This window comes from Lissotriton helveticus, chromosome 6, assembly GCF_964261635.1.
Source record: "Lissotriton helveticus chromosome 6, aLisHel1.1, whole genome shotgun sequence".
Classification (NCBI taxonomy): Eukaryota; Metazoa; Chordata; class Amphibia; order Caudata; family Salamandridae; genus Lissotriton; species Lissotriton helveticus.
The window spans coordinates 1,852,780,740-1,852,798,053 of record NC_136067.1 but is presented as its reverse complement, the minus strand read 5'-3'; the positions used below and the strand labels follow the sequence as shown (position 1 = coordinate 1,852,798,053).

At 41.9% G+C, this 17,314-nt stretch overlaps 1 protein-coding gene across 2 annotated transcripts in view; it reads right to left on the bottom strand.

The window, feature by feature from the left end:
* Window positions 1-4,063: 4,063 nt before the first annotated feature.
* The window catches only part of KCNK2 (potassium two pore domain channel subfamily K member 2), a 528,695-nt gene continuing 515,444 nt past the window's right edge, over window positions 4,064-17,314 (bottom strand). For both annotated transcript variants that reach the window (XM_078649782.1, XM_078649781.1), the window contains exon 7: window positions 4,064-7,616. In XM_078649782.1, coding sequence (XP_078505908.1) covers window positions 7,299-7,616 — 318 coding nt within the window. In that variant the 3' untranslated portion in view covers window positions 4,064-7,298. The remainder of the gene's footprint in view (window positions 7,617-17,314) is intronic.

Genomic DNA, 17,314 nt, shown 5'->3' with positions numbered 1-17,314 from the left:
CCATTGTGGAGGGAAGGTCCGCATGTCTATGTATCCGACGGGGGAGAGGAGAGGGAGAGGTGGGTGGGGAGGCGGGGAATAGAGGGAGAGAGAGAGAGAGGGCTGCCGACTAGAAGGGTAGGGGGAGCACCACAAGGAAGGGTGGGTGGGATCTGCGAGAGGTTTAGGAAGGGTGGATGTTGGAGGGGAGGAGGGAAGAGGGGGAGGAAAAAGTGTGTGGTGGTGGGTCAAAAAGGGGGAGAGAGACAGGGGTGGGTATGGGGTACCCTGGTTACTGCTAGGGGGCCATCACAGCACGTGGGTGCCACAACCAGGGGAACTGGGTCTAGGGTCACTAAATGAGGCGCTAGTGGCTATCAGCCCCCTTGGCGTGATGTCCTATATTTACAGCGGAAAGAGGGGGCAGTGACGACAAGGCCTACTTTAGGGGGCATCATGTAGGAAGGAGGCCCATGTCTGTGTGAACACCTCAGCCTGATTCTGTATGCAGTAGATAAACAACTCCTGGGACGCTGTCTGGATCACCGCCACCGTCTAGTCCTCCGGAGGGGGGATAGGGTATGGGTGATTGCCACTTGTGAAGGATGCAGAGCTTTACAGTGAACAGCGCCGTGTGTAGGAGGCGGCGTTGCAGACGGGAGGTGTCCAGGGAGTCTCTAAGATCATGCAGGAGGATCATGGGGGGGTGAGTGGCAGCTGAAGGGACATGGAAGCTCCCATCCTGGGACCACAAGAGCCAGATTGAGGGACAGTTGCATAGAATGAAAGTGAAATCACAGTGGGTAACCGGACATCCCCAACAAGTCAAGTGGGGCAGGCGGCCAGCCCTTCGCAGTCTTGTCGGGGTCCAGTATCACTCGTGGAGCATCCGAAGTAGGCAGAATTTCAAATGGACTTCCCGGGCACCTTTGCCCAGGACTTACAAGATTTCAGCCCAGTCCTCTTCCTCAATGGGGATCTGCCCATAGTGTTCTAATGGACAACAAGCTTGCTAACATTCTGTATTTAATTCAAAAGAGTGGCACACCTGCAGTCATCTTGCTGGAATCAAAACTGTAAAACCTAAAGTATTTGCTTTAGAAATGATAAAAATTAGGGTTTTTTTCCCCATAGGAATTATGGTTATTGCTATTCAAAACTAAAATGAGGACACATTTTCTGAGTTCTGAAATATCGACTAAGCACTTTTAAATTATTCACTATTTGCTATCTTTATGATTTTTATTCAGTTGATCACTTGAATATTTCTTGCACTGGGGAGAGAAGGATGTGGTGTTACAGCCACAGCTTCTTACTGTGAAACTGCAACAGCACAACATCCTGTGATTCTGGGCACATCACTTAGGGCCAGATGTAGGTCACCAATTACCGGTCGGTAACGGCCGATTTCGGCCGGTACCGACCGGTAATTGGTTTTCGAGATGTAGGGGCCAATATTTTACAGATTCGGTAAATTTACCGAAACTGTAAATTTACCGAATCTGTAAAATACAGAATCGGTTAATTTTACCGATTCGGTAAAACCCAGATGTAGGTAGCACTGTTTACAGTGCTACAGGCCTCCAGAATTCAGTATTTTACCACCCAATCCAATTGGGTGGTAAAATACCGAATTCAGGTGTGCATGCACATCTGTGCATGCACACCTGTGCCATGTGGCACACAGACATGCCCTTAGGGCATGTCTGTGTGCCACATGGCACACATGCCTGTATTTGGGGTGCTAGAGGGTGTCAAAGTGACACCCCCTGCACCCTTGCTGGAATCGGTATTTACCGAATCTGTAAATACCGATTCGGTAATGCCCATTGATTCCAATGGGCTTCAATGCCCATAGGAATCAATGGGCATTACCGAATCGGAATTTACAGAATCGGTAAATACCGAATCTTAACGATTCGGTATTTACCGATTCTGAAATACCTACATCTCCCCCCCTCTATTTTACCACTTCTTAAATACCGAATCGGTATGATTCGGTATTTAAGAAGTGGTAAAATAGAATTACCTACATCTGGCCCTTAATCTCCTCATGCCTAAAACCAAACTGAATGTGTTCTCATATAAAGCACTCCCATACCTTTGGGTCATGTCACACCATATACAACAGCAAAAATAAAAATAAAAAAGTACGCATTTTGCACATTTCTGTCATTGGTTTAGACCTGGGCTAGGGTTTGGGTGGTATTTGAGCTACATTTATGCCCTTTGTTCTCTAGTGGTTTTTTTAGACACTTTTTGTTATAAGTTCCCTAATTTCCTCCTTCACTGCAGTATCCACAATAGGATATGCTTCCAGTTGTCCACTTCTATTCCGTCAAACTGGAATTCAGATGTGCCACACTTTTGCCATAAATTCATAATGTTAGCACTCTGGTTGCTCATTAAAACTCTGTGTTAAACCTGCACCAGCAAGTCAACTGGCAGTCTGCTGCTGGTGTTGAATGTTAATGTTTTAGTCTGCATGCCGGAGTGTTTTACGTAAATACATGAAGAAAATATTTGAAAACTCATTTAAAATGTGTCCTAATATTTCTTTCTACAGCACTAAGCATAATTTCCATGATTAAGTGAACCCCCATGCCGTTCCTTTCGAAATGAAATATTTTATATTTTACCCGTTTGATTCAATCAAAATGGCTTCAGGATTCCACACTTTTGTCATAAGTAGGACTGTTAGTGCTCTAGTTGTTCTTTAGAACACTCTGGGAGGCTGAGGTAGAACACAGGGGATTATAATGAGAGGCTGCTGCTGTTGGAAGTACGTTTTACTGAGAATGTCAGACTTTACTCTTCTCACATGGCTGAGAAAAATAGAAAGAATTTACAGAAAATGTGCTCTCATTTTTGCTTCTTGGCCACTTTTCATTACCTCTATGAGAAAATCTTCAGGGGGAAACCAGTTTTCTCTCAGGCATGATTCATGAAATCCTAGCAGAGAGTCAGCATTTCTCACAGAGTAAAATCACCTTAGAACACACCAGAAATCCTTTAATTAATATGGTACCATCAACAAATGATTTGTAATGTAACTAAAATCTGTTATCAACCTTTATATGTGCTTCTTTTTGTGACACTCGAATCCAACCATACACTACAATGCATGTTAATAGGGACCATGTCCCAGAGTCATGTAAGTGCTGCCACAGCATGTTGTGGCCAGCCAATAAAGGGGGTCCCGTTAGGAGCCCTCCACATGCCATTTGGGGTCTGGATGTGCTCACCCTGCCCCCTTACATATTATTTGTATTTATTTTTAAGACACAGAGACGAAGTCTTTGAGTCTTGCAATAGCTGCCAAAACATATTGTTCACATTCTCATCGATCAATCAGGATTGACTAGTCTCCTTCAAACTGACCAATCGGAGCATATCTGAACAGCAACTATCCAGATGCAATTCTTTTTAAATGTTAATTTGTCGATAAAAATGCTAAACAGATTACACCAAACCACACAAACCACAATCTGAGGACCAACACCTAGCTTCCTGCCAAATTTGGTGAAATTCCGTTCAGCAGCTTTTGCGGTAGTGCTTCTTAGAAAAGTATATGGAAAATGCATGGGGATTTTCCGTTTTTGGACACCTCCTTTTCCTAGACCCCTGCTTAATGGATCACTCCGAAACTTTCCTTGCACAGACTTGTACATTAGGCAATAAAGAGCACTTTTGTGGAAGGTTTCATGAAGATTCATCAAACAGTGTAAATGTTATTAGCATAACAAAAAAAGGCATTTGCAATGACCACTGTCTCAAAGCTAAGAGTGAAAGATCATCACTGTACTTTTGTGCACGCATATCACCATTCTTTATTTCAGTCATGCATATAGCTCTATTTTCTCAATAATTTCAATAAACGATTAAGTGGAAAAATGACAGTTCTTGATTCTCAATTTGTTGATGACTTCATCCAGTAACGTAGTGATACGGACATACCACCATGCATCCAAAGACAATACATGAGCGCAGAGTTATGGAAATTATATAAACATAAAACCTGATATGAATAAAGAATCGAGTCTCATTTTCTTGCAACAGAAAGCTTAATACATTCAAGTCAAGATTACTTTCTTCAAAATATTTTATTCATTTCCATAAGCTTACTGCTCTGTATGTTTGATAGAGTATCATAACTCAATTTCAGACAAAACATTGCATGATAACAGAGCAACAGTCTATGATAAACATAAGACATTATTTATAGTCACAATGTAGGCACCTGGTGGTCCCATAGAGTTCCAGAAAATCAAGACCTGTGCTAATTGGAATTTCAGCATTAACAGAGCAAACATGTGTTTATGGTAAGCTGTACATATGTATTCTACCTCTGAAAGTGCACCGCCATTATTATGTGTCACAGGTACTGCAACAGAATTGGATTGGCTAAGCGGATGCTGCTCTTGGCATGAGTGCATTGAGGGCTGAACAACAACAGCTTCCAAATCAGAGGAATTACACACTTGAGAAACATGGTTTAGTCAGTGCTACATTTGGAAAGCGTTTTATTTTAGCAAAACATATTTCAAACTTACAGGAAAAAATGATATGGTATTGCTCTGAAGATACAGCTCCAGCGATTAAATAAAAAAAGTCGTATTGTCTTTTTTGCACCATACTTCTTCATTGAACGTACTGATAAACCAGAATGTGGCATAAGTAATTGTGAGCTCCACTATGTGCCTCTTACTCAACACATCCTCTTGTGCAATTTTGGGTGTGATGCTCGTGGGCTGTAAGTATTTGAATGGTCACAGATGTGCACAAGAGCATGTCTAGGTTAGTAGGCGACACATAGAGATACATTATGGGCTTATTTTAAATGACATTGCATTCATTTTGCATGTATAACGTGTGCTTCATTAGTGGTTATGAATACATGTAATATGCATGGCTTCTGCTTAATGATAAGTGGTACAGGCAGCCGTGACAGTAGTGGAAGAGGCAAGCATGTGTGGGAGGTGGCTTTATGAATGGTTCGCACACCATTATCTTACATCATTTGGCTCCTACATGAGAATAAGGAACTCCAGAGCACTATTTGAACTTGTTGGCTATGGGGTTGGTTTTTCAAGAGAGGAATGCAAGCGCCATGCTTCGGCAAATGAGCTTTGGTCTTTAGCCATGCATCTGATGTCGTCACCGACACATTTTAAAAAATACACCGAGGGCCTGATTGCGAGTTTGGCAGACGGGTTACTCCATCACAAACGTGACGGATATCGCATCCGCCATATTACGAGTGTCATCCTAGCCAATGGAACATAATGGAACTCGTAATAGGTATGTCGGGATATCCGTCAAGTTTGTGATGGAGTAACTCATCCGCCAAACTCGTAATCATGCATCATTTAAGTCAGGCAATGTATTGACTGATGGTAAGAGGTTTCAATCAATCTCTTATTCTTTGTACATATGATATATTGCATGATACCTTGGCGACTTCCAGTGCTCTGTGGATGAACAGCACATGACTTACATGAGGCATATCCCACAGGGCTCCACTCATTGTATATCTGCAGGGCCTCCCTTCAGGTGCAGCACTCAGTGCGCCCCTGATGGGCAATCTTGTTTTTTAAGCTTGTGTATCGCCTGGTGCTCCCAGGTCACGTCAACCGTGTACTCGCAGATGCATATCTTATTGTGCGGCATGCTGTAAACCACACCACTGTGTACCCTTTGCTGCACATCGTCCTGTGCCTTTTGCTACACACCATCCTGTGCTCCACGCTTGTACTGAGTACCGCCCTCCTGCACATGAATAGGTGTGCCTTCTAGCTTATGTTCATTGATAACCATTTGTCAGTAGTTCTATATGCATCTCTGTTGAAAATTATAAAAATGGGTGCCTGAGGATTTGTGTGCATGGGATCCTGAATGCTGGTAAACTTTGATAAAGTAGTTGTCTGAAGGTGTGTTGGATGGTGTACATTTTGCCTGCATGTTTTGGGCTTGGAAGTGCTTGCACAATACAGATGTCAAGTGCTTGCATGGTATGGAAGTCATACCTATTAGCACTTACAATGCTTGTCTGTTCTTTTGTTGCAAGCCTGGTGTCAGAATCTTTACATTTCAGGTATGTGTGCTATAAAAGGGATTGCTCATATATGATACAATTGAGCAAATAGTTGGACAAAATTCTGACTTGTAAATTAAGGTGTTTAATTTTATTTTTCAACTAAATGATTATACCCATATATGTAGAAATGCCTCTGTAGAGTTGAATTTTCTGTATATACCTGGTGGCTTTTTCTATGTCACTTGTGGCAGGTTGGTTACTGGTTAGGGATTTACTGGACTGTTGAGGGAGAAAAGAGAAAAGTGTGCAAGATAGCATGACATATAGAAAATGATTTACTCAGTTCTGGTTGATTGGTAAAGGCAATGAGGTTTAAAATCTTCAGCCATTCACCACAACGCTCGTCTTAAGGAGGGTTTACTAAATAAGGCTCCAAGTATATTAAATAATTGCATTTTACAACCTCTCCAAGCACTGTCCTGCTATATATTGTAAAAGTTTTTTACTCTATGGTTTTGGAAATGTGACAACAGTGGGGCGTGAGCATTAAGATGTTCTAAATTATTTGAACCCAAATAAAAAGGAATAAATACATTTGCAGTCATTTTTGCAACTCACACAACTGCATTGCCATTCAGACTGCAGGGATGCGAGTTGTCTTCGTGTCTCTTTATTCGGGCTGTATGTGTAGGGTCTGATATCCAAAGTCAAGCAGGCTTCCTTGCAGATGATTGCAAGGAAGAGGGGAAAGTAACACGATAATACATTTCTCATGCGAAAATAAAACATACAAAAACATTTGATGGCTTTGCAGTGGGTCTTCAGACTATAAGGCACTGGAAAACTTTTCTTAGGCAAAAGGCTGCATCAGAGTTTCTTCCATTTACAACAATGGTTCAGTCAGTAGAGGTCCGTCTTCTAGGCTCAGTTGTTACCTGAAAGATTAAGGAATGATCTCTCAAAGTTATATCATCAGCATTACCAAGGGTAATGCATATCTTTGTTATTCCTATGGCACGTTAGGAAAGAGAGACACTCTGGACACAACGAAGTCATTGAATATTGTGCAATTCCGTATTCATCGACAACTCATGCCCAATATGTCTTGAAGTGACTGATCAATTTGATGCTAACTCCATGTCCCAAGGTTTGTGGTTTCCTTTTAATTGAGCTCATGCACATATTCATAATGGAACTAGCACTGGTTATACGAAAAAAAGAAATCAAACAGTTGGCCAGTCAAAGTCTTGGTGATAAGGAGGCAGGGATCCAAAAATCAGCTCTACTTCATGTTTTCAATGATGGCAATCTCCTCGCTCGCACTGTGTGGCGTCAGGCCATTCAGGTAGATACTATCACTCTTGACGAGAGCTGGCAGCATCTCCTTTTCATTCGTGAGGTGGTTCACTGATAGGGTCCGCTTGCCCTGCGTGAGTTCTTGGGTTGGGCTCATGCCCAGTTCCGCAGAGAGCTTCCTTTTGACAGAGGTGGCCCGCTGAAACTTGTCGTAAATTTCCACACTCAGTCGCCTGCGGGTTTCTTTGAATTCTGCTGAGACGTTGGCTGTCCACTCAGCGGCATGGGCTCTGAACTCTCCCACCTGCACAGCAAAAGTACACAAAAACAGTCAGCATCAGTTCCCACTTACAAGAATTTAGACTTTCAGTTCACACAGACAATTGATTACAAAGTTGTTGTGTTTATAGGTATTAGTATGCTATGGAGTGGAATGTCAATAATGGAATGTGAGAAGGGGTGTTCTTATTACAGAAATCCATGGGAGTCAGTTGGTGACTGACTCCAGGAGCTGTTGGTGCGGATTGTCGCAGTGCTGTCTGGCATCTAGAGAATAAATCTACTTTACCAATATATTTGGCTCTGCTTTGTATCCCCGGCCACAAACCAGGTATCTGCAAATCTTCTGTTTGCTTAGGTCCTTGTGTACCGGTGATTACAAGCCGCAAGGTTCCCAGCACCAGAAATGCTTAAATTTCGGGCCTCTGCCTCGTCCTTTCCCTCGACCACGACTTCTTCCTCTCGAGGTTTGAAACTTCTGTCCAGGGGTCCATTGGCCTCACGGACATGTTTCTTAAAAAATTGGCTGTACAGAAGTGTAGAATTTCTAGATGGCAAATGAGTAGGACTGTTTCTGGGTTCAGAGTCAAGCCTCCGAGTTAAAAATGCCTAAAAATGTGGGAAAATGTTTTTGGTAATGGTGTCCTCTGTTCACAATTCTTCCTTTTTCGTTCTAGCTGCAATATTCGTCAAAGATATATGGGTAAGTCTTGTTTTTGTTGTAATTTCTGGTGTCCCTAGCTAATTTATTTAGTTGTTTCTCTTGTGTAAATATTCTGAATCCAGAAACAGATTTTTTCTAGTGCAGCCAAAGCTTCCTTAGCATTAATGAATGATTGGATATGGATGATTTCTTTCAAGAAAATCCACTATTTCCTTTTCCATTCCTTTCACGCGTTCTAAGGTGGTATCAATAGCTATAACCATCCAGCGACATGAGCAATTATTGCTGATAAAACTGAAACCCTTGTGCTACCTTGGATCATCAGTAAAAATTGGAAGTTAATATCCTAACCTGCAAATCCATAGGAATCGTGTAGGACTGTAAATGATGGATCATAAAACGACTCTGCAACTGGGTACAAATTACTATTTTGTTAAATTTTTCAAGCTTCTCAATCATCTGATAGAGAGTGTTATTAATTGGAATAGGTGTGGACCCTAAAAAAGAGGATCCCTAATAACATTTTTAATATATATTCTTCAGTATAGGTTTATTCGAGGTGCATGTTGCACGGTAACGTACCACTCCCAAGTCTTTCCATGAGCTTTAGGTAGCTTTTGTTGCTTAACACTATGGCTTCCGCAAAACATATTATGCACAGGTCACTTTGAATTTTGTACAGACTATTCTTCTGCCAGTTGAGTGCCTGTCTCCTGTTCTATTTTGCTTTCCTAATTAAGCTCTATTCTTTGTAGGTCATTTGTGTCATTTGTAGGACATCGGTCGTCCGGTTCCTTTTTCTAAACAATGCATTGACACATGCTACTCTTTCAGTAAGGTGAGCAGTATGTTGGTCTCATTCACGTTGATTACTCCTTTTTCTAATATCCTGACAATGCCTATGTCTCGTTATAGATTGCTACAATTATGTCCTGAGGAGGGCATTGTTAAATGATGTTAAGGGGTCAAAACGTCACTTCTCAGTCTTCACCATATTTGCATTGATTGCTGGACTTGGAGAAACCTAACCAATGTATTGTTCGTGGAGTTCTAATTTGTAATTGATGGTCTGATGTCTAAGGCATTTCTTGATTCTGTGCCCTGTATGGTGGTTGTTTTTTGTTACACATTGTTCACATATTTTCGCTCTTACTGCACCTCCACCTGTAGCACCTTTCCAAGTATTGTAATTTTCTTTCCACTCATGTAATGTACAGAAGAAATACATGTAAAAAAAAAATAAAGATCTGCAGTATGGTTATTATGACAGCAAGGTCATTCAGTGGGATAATCCCTGCAAACGTATTACATATTTTAGGGTGTGTGTATATATGACGTTGATTAGCCTAGTTCCAATGGAATACAAAGTGCCATGTGTTTTTCGTCCTGATTTGCCATGAAGGCAGCAGCAGGAACAGAAAATAAACATATCTCTTAAAACCATGTTTACTATCCATAGCTCTTGTTTATTAACCTTCCAGTAGCATCTCAGCAGTACATACGTTGCTTCTGAGGGACTAGCAGTCCCTGGGGGAAAGGGCCAAAGGGTGTGTGATGTGATGTCACTTCCGACACCATTGTCGTTTCTGTGTATCAACTTCCACGAGGGTAACTGTTAAGTGTTCGAACATTTTGTTCCACAGCGTTTCCATACAGTTTAATGAGTGCCTGCTTTGTTGATGCGAAATGCAGCCCTTTGTCTGCATTTGTGATAAGAACAGCCGTTTCGAGGATCTGAATGTCCTCGATACCAAGTGATCTTGGAAAAATTATTTTACATAAAATGAGAGATTAAATTATTCCAACACCTTGCAAGAAGAGTCTTCTTATACGTCATCCAAGTCATTCTTATTCGCAGTTTTTTTCCCCACATGTCCCACAATCCCCAAAGCCCATGTTTTACATTTAATTACTCTTGGCTTCATCGTGAACAATGTCCAGGACTGCAAGTTCCTTAGAAATGTAATACATTTTTTTTTTTTAGAATAACTCATTAAAACCACATCTGTGTTAAAAGTTTTTTGATTGTGTTTTGTCTATTCTTTCCCTATAAATAAAGACTACATAACCAGAAACTGTTTAATGGGGACCTATTTTACTGTATTTTAAACCACAAGGCCGATGTCTAAGTGGTTTTTAAATTTCACCAGGACCCTGAAGTAGCAAAATAAGACCATATTACACACATAACCTGTTGTGTATTTTTTTTATATTACATGTTTAGGCAGGCAGCATGAAAGAGCTGTTTCTTTAAAGGCAGCTAACAATGCGCAATGACTTGATTTAGTATATTTAAGGTGTATTAACCTTTCAGTAATATATTTTTGATAAACCAATGGACAATGCGAGGGTCAGTGGATTTATGTGATTCTGTGGCTACAGCATTTGCCACATAATTATGGATTTATTGCAACTGCCACAAAACGTGGCAGATAATTTGCATAATTTGCAGATTTCATAAAAATGTTGTTTTCTTGCTAAAGCAGATTAAAATGCTGCAAGTGAATGTGGCACATCATTTGCATTTTTACCACATAATTTAGACTACCTTGCTGCATATAGGTCTTCCATGCAACATAATCCTAGTAGCCTTGACAATGGTAAAGCTTTGTAGAGTGGTTTGGGTGCTGTTTTCATTAAGATTAATCCAGCATTTGACAGGGAACTTTAAAATATTGTCCATTGCCCAGGTCTCTTTGAAATTCATATGTTTATACCACTGCAGTTTATGCAGAAAAAGAACCAAAACATGCAATATTATTCGGTATGCTTCTGCTAAGACCCCGTGTGCATTTGTAATGTTGTCTGTTGTTTTCAGTAGATGGCTAACATTGCATTTACCCTGTTCTTAGAGAAAAATGACACACTCTTGAGGAAGTAGGCCACAGACAAAGCCTATATGCTTCTCTATTGATTGACAAGTTTGTGGTTGTGCGAATGGATGAAAGTGTGAAGGAGTCCATAGGTGAAGGGATCACAGGATGAATGGGTGTGAGCACATAATGGATCAATATATGCATCCATGCATGAATGGAAGACTGAGTGAGCGAACTGCTTTATGACTAGGTGAGTGTGTGCATGGGTGAATGTATGAACAAATGAATGAATAAATAGATAATTGTGCTATTGTTGTTCCCTCTGTCTGTCACAACTCAATGTGTAATTTGCACCATCACTCAGAAATCTTGACTGTGCACACAGATTTCCCCCTTCACTCAGTAAATCCGTGGGGCATAATATTCACAAGTGAAGCATTACTCATTAGTTCCAAATGTACGATCAGATCTGCACCTTCACTCAAATATCCTGAGTGAATGTTCAGATCTGTCTCGTTATTCCTAACTAGCTTGAGGGGAGTGCCACTGTCTGCAGTGCCATAGCAATCAGAGAGCTCCACTAGCCACCATTGCACAGGTAAAGGTACTGTAGCTCTTGGAAGCTGCACAGTCATACTTGCCTGCGTTGGAAGCAGAGTGGGAGCTGGTGCTGCACTGCCTGCAGCATTATTGCAGTCATGATTAGAATAGATGTATGCCTTTTGGCATCTAACTTGTGCTACACTTCACATTCTTCTTAAATATCTGAGCATTTGCTGCCATCTGATCGGGGGGGGGGGGCATCAGAGTTCTGGAAGAGATAGCAAGTTCATGAGTGAGAAAGTGTGCATCACTCAAGCTCTGCTGCTCCAGCTGACTCCCAATCAATGCCTGCTGCAGTAAAGCACTGTGCAGGGTAGCAGCACGCCAGTGGGAACAGAGCACCATAGCGGCTGCTGCAAAGGATTTTAGCACTCTGCATGCTGGGTGAGGTGCCCAGCGGGCAGCCGAGAAGTCATCTGGCACTCTGAATGGAAGGCGAGAAGTGGCAGTTTCTGCTTTAGGGCTCTGAAATTCCCACATCTTTTCTCTGATTGAGACCTCTGGTGTTGAGGTTGCAGGCAGTGCGAGTTTCTCACAGAGCCTGTCAGTGGGTTGGCCTCTCTGCAGAGCACGCAGCACACAGCACAATGATCACGTATTCCAGTTGCACTTAAAACTCTGTGTAAATGTGTGTGAAGGGAATGAACATATACAAAAATATTGACAAGTCTACCATAAAATAAAATGCTTGCATATGAGTGAGTGCAGTGTTTGTTTGGGGGTGGTGAAGTAAAGGAGATGGGAGGAAGTGCATTCAGGGCCAGTGAAAAGGGCGCCCAAGAGGAAAGAGATGAGGTTTAAGATATCCAGATGGACGAGATTTGAAGAGAAAAAGACATACATATCTAACAGAAAGTGCACATAACTAAAGACCGATACTCCTTCCGCAGGTCTCAATATTATTTAGTTGCATAATTTCAGATTTGAAAATCTTATAACATCAATTATTTACAACAAAGCCATTGTTGTTACTCATTTGACTTAAACAGCTAACAACCATTGACAAAGCAAATAGTCCTGGCAGGTTTTAAGTGCATGTAAGTCGTTGTTTTATTTATCTGGATGCAATAACAGAAGGCCAAGAGAGAAACCAAAATACCATTCGGGTGGCACACAATTGGAATTACAGAAATGTAGTCTACATGCGTAAGCCTCGCCCCTATAAGAGACCCACACTGTTTCATCACACTTATAGCCTTGTTTGCAAATATGTCTATATGACTGACTGCAGCCAGCAGCTGTGGGTGCTTCCCCAAGCCTGGTTAGAACATTTTCTTCCAAAGTCGAAGCCGCATGCAGTGCAAGACACTGGAAAAGCACACAATGCAGTAACTTTTGTACATATCAATGCAGCAAGATATAGGAAAGTCTTTAATGTGTTTTAATATTTCAAGACTACACATTCACAATTGCTGTATAAACCTTCTTGCTTTCTCGCTATATTCTTTATTAAAATTCTTTGAAATGCACGATTTGTCTTTCTTTAAAAAATAGATCGTGGGATGGTGGAACCCCGAACCCCACGTTTGTCCATCAATCTCGGTTGCTACATAAAAATGATACCCAAGTTTTACACCGTCACCACTTTCAAATATCACCATCCACCACTGAAGTAGAAGACAGACAAGATGGAGACTTGCCCAGTAGCAAGGTGTGAACTGATTGTCCAGGTAGCAGATTCAAGAAACGCTGAGCACTATACAGGTAAAAATGAATAGCCCTAGAAACAGTGGAGAAGACAACAGGTGCTTTGAGTGGAGGGAGGTCTGGTTCTGGGACGAAGCTGCCCACGTAGTGTGGCAGAAACTGACCATCCTGATGGTAGGTGCAAGCGATGCCATGTGATATATATATATATATATATATATATATATATATATATATATATATATATTTTTTTTTTAGTATTATTATTATTATTACATTTTATTTATATTGTGCATGCAAACCAAATGGCTTCCTTGTACTAAGACTCTAAAGTGGAAAAGCATCATGCAAAGTTTATCCCATAAACATCAACCACTTTAAAGCAGCCTTCAAAGCACAGCACACAGCCCAGTGTTATTCACTTTTTCTTTTTTTTTGTGTTCAATAAGTTTATTAAGTTTAAAAAGTATAAGAAGTAAATAAATACAATACATAGTGATACAATCAAAATCCATAGACATAGTACTTATGATTGAATCAAATACAAATAATTCCCGCAACCAATAAAGAGGTAAAATATAAGAAACTCATAAGGGGAATATCAATGAACCAAAATATCCGTAAACAGTATCACTATTATGAATGAGAGAAGTAGAAAGAGAGAAAAAAGGAAAAGAAGACAGAGGGAGAAAAAGTAGAAAAGGAGGTAGCAAGAAGAAAGAAAAAAGAGAAAGGGAAGGGAAGGAACTACTGCAGTACTACAAACACACACTACACAAATAGCAAACAGCAATCAAGTAGAGGACACAAAAGGATACTGGGCAACCAACCCCTTCGAAGGCAAATCCATATAAGCATCCCGAGCTTTCCAAACATAACTAGAAATCGTAGGGGTAAGATGAGCCACATCGACTGAAATGTGCGCGCTGCGTAAAAAAGAAACCCATGCCCACCATGTATGATATGATACGGAAGAAAAAGACTTCCATTCCATTAGGATTATCTTAACGGCAACTGTCAGTAAAAGATCAAGCAATTGCAAATCTAAGATATCCAAAGGCAAGGGCACTCGGGAAGCTAAAGGGCCCAAGAGGATCATGGGGAAGGAAATCTGAAAATCAGTATGAGAAATTTATATGAAATGTTTATTTATGAGATCCCAGAAGGGTTGTAAAAGAGAGCAGGTAAAGAACATATGCAGATAATTGCCAGTAGCCAGACCACAGCTCCAACAGAGATCATCGTCCTTCAAGTGTAACGAAGGCAAACGCGCAGGAGTCCAATGGAGAAGGTTGAGAGAATTTTTTTTAGATTGGGTTAAAGAAGGGGCGATCTTATCACGGAGAGAAAATTTGCCAGTCAGCTGCCAGGTTTCTGGCGAAATATGGTCGGTAAGATCCTTATCAAAATGATGTAACCACTTTTGTTGGGTAACAGTATGTAAGGCAGAGGAAGTGGAAGACAGAAATTTATAGATCTTTGACGCCACATGACCAGATCGAAGCCACAAGGAAAATAACATAACAGTAGGAGAATTGGGCTCCAGGCGTACTTTAGCAAGAGCCACTTTGATTTTTAGAAAAGTATAGAAGTCCAAATTGGAGAGCGAGAACTGTTGAGCTAAAGAGGAAAAGGGCAATGGATCATTATTGGAGTCATATAGATGACGAACTAAAGTTACTCCTTTAGAGGACCAATAAGGGATCAACGCAGGATCAATAACAAATTTTAATCGAGGATTACGCCATAAAGAAGACCACCTCGATTTATGGATCGGGGTAGCCACTTTCTTATCTACAGACTTAATCGCTGCAATAGTATCTAAAATAATGGAGCGTGAAAAAGGAATAGATAAAGTGGATGTGGTTAAAAAGGAGGAAAGTGGTAAGGGAAATGAGAGATGTTGCTCAATAAACACCCAGGAAGGCCTGTGTACAGGAGACGAGGAAAACCACAAAGCACCTTCGGAAGCCAAAAAAGCAGTCTGGTATCTTTCCCAATCAGGAAATTTCTACACATTCACAATTGCTGTATAAACCTTCTTGCTTTCTCGTTAAATTCTTTATTAATTTTTTTTTTAAATGCACGATTTGTCTTTCTTTAAAAAAATAAATTGTGGGATGGTGGAACCCCGAACCCCACGTTTGTTCATCAATCTCGGTTGCTACATAAAAATTATACCCAAGTTTTACACCGTCACCACTTTCAAATATCACCATCCACCACTGAAGTAGAAGACAGACAAGATGGAGACTTGCCCAGTAGCAAGGTGTGAACTGATTGTCCAGGTAGCAGATTCAAGAAACGCTGAGCACTATACAGGTAAAAATGAATAGCCCTAGAAACAGTGGAGAAGACAACAGGTGCTCTGAGTGGAGGGAGGTCTGGTTCTGGGACGAAGCTGCCCACGCAGTGTGGCAGAAACTGACCATCCTGGTGGTAGGTGCAAGCGATGCCATGTGATCTATATTTTATATGAGTAAACCAACAGGCAAGCTTGTGGAGAGGCTGGCCCAGGAATTGAACAGCTGCTGCAAGAAATGCTGGGTGTTCTGCATTTTAAATGAGCAGCCCCGCGAGTAGTAGAGAAGACTTCAGGCGCTCAGAAAGAAGTGGCAGGCTGGGTAAGGAGTGAGTGACATAGGAGCTGAGTAACCCAGCTACAGCCGAAAGAGATGACTGATCCTATGCATGTTAATTAGCATCTAGGTGAGCAGCAAAGAATTCCCTGGCTGCTCTGGATGGAAGAAAGGCAGGCCCAGGAGTGAGAGGCACACCAGTAGCAGCGGAGGTTGGCACCGATCGGTGGTGATGGGGCAGTGGGGGGTGGAGGGCAGGGGAGAAATAAAAAAAAATAAACTTACCTGTTTGCTGCGTCCTCCTTGCAGCTCCTCCTCCTGCTCACGTCTCTCCCCCTCCTGCCGGCAGGAACAGAAAGCAGCCTGGAAGCACCCAGGTTCCCCAGAGCCAATCACAATGCTGCCATGCAGCATTGTGATTGGTCTGAGTGCCATGGCTCGATGCTCAGGCGGGGCATGGGGACCTGGGCATGTTCTCCATCCAGGTGGTAATGCAGCCTGGGTGGAGAAAAGGCAAAGTGTGTCTGACTGTTTTGGCTGCCCTGAGAGAACCCAGCCAAACAATCATGTGCACTTAGGAGTGGGAACAAACCACTCCACGGCTGCTCTGTCAGCCCTGCCCGCCTCCCTCGCAAAGCTTAGCTGCCGTTCTCGAAAAAGGAAAAAATAAAATGAAAATAACTGGGTTATTATATATTTTTTTCTTAAACTGCTGAAAACAGTGGGACGACGCTCCTCCGTGTTAGCGGAGAAGCCGCCACTGACGTGGAGAAATGTGGCTCACTGGTTAGAGCGGCAGACCCTGATGCAGAGATCTGACCCGGGTTCAATTCCTGTCGCGGCAGGGTCTTGGGCTCAATGTCCGCAAACCCGATAATTCTCGCCTCGGTGCCTACTCTAATCATGAGTCCCACTCTGCAACTCTGGGCAATAGCTTGCTTAATCTCCACACCGGCCCTAATCGCTAAGGATGCCTGGCTTCACCTTGGGGTGCCCAAGAATGGGTGCCTCACAGGAACAGGCCAGGATGGGTTCCTCAGCGGTACAGCGCGGGGACACACTGGCTAAGTGTAACCAGGCGCTTTATAAGCTCAGTTACATACATACCAGTAGGTTATATGAATGTAAAGAAAAAGAAACACAGCTCACTCTATTAGAAGGCATATATCTTCAACTAAGATTGCTGCAATCATAGCATTTTCATGGTGGTCATTTTAGAAGAGATTTCCCATTTAATCCAGTGAGAGCACTGCATGCCTGTTCAATGAGGAGCAGTGGAAGTTTTTCCTATGCATTGCACTTGACGATTTGAAGTCTGGGGCTTCAAAGATCAATAACGATACTGTTTCACCTCCAAAGACATGCTGCCAGCACCAAAAGCAAAAACAACAATTGATGGACAGAATGCAGGACA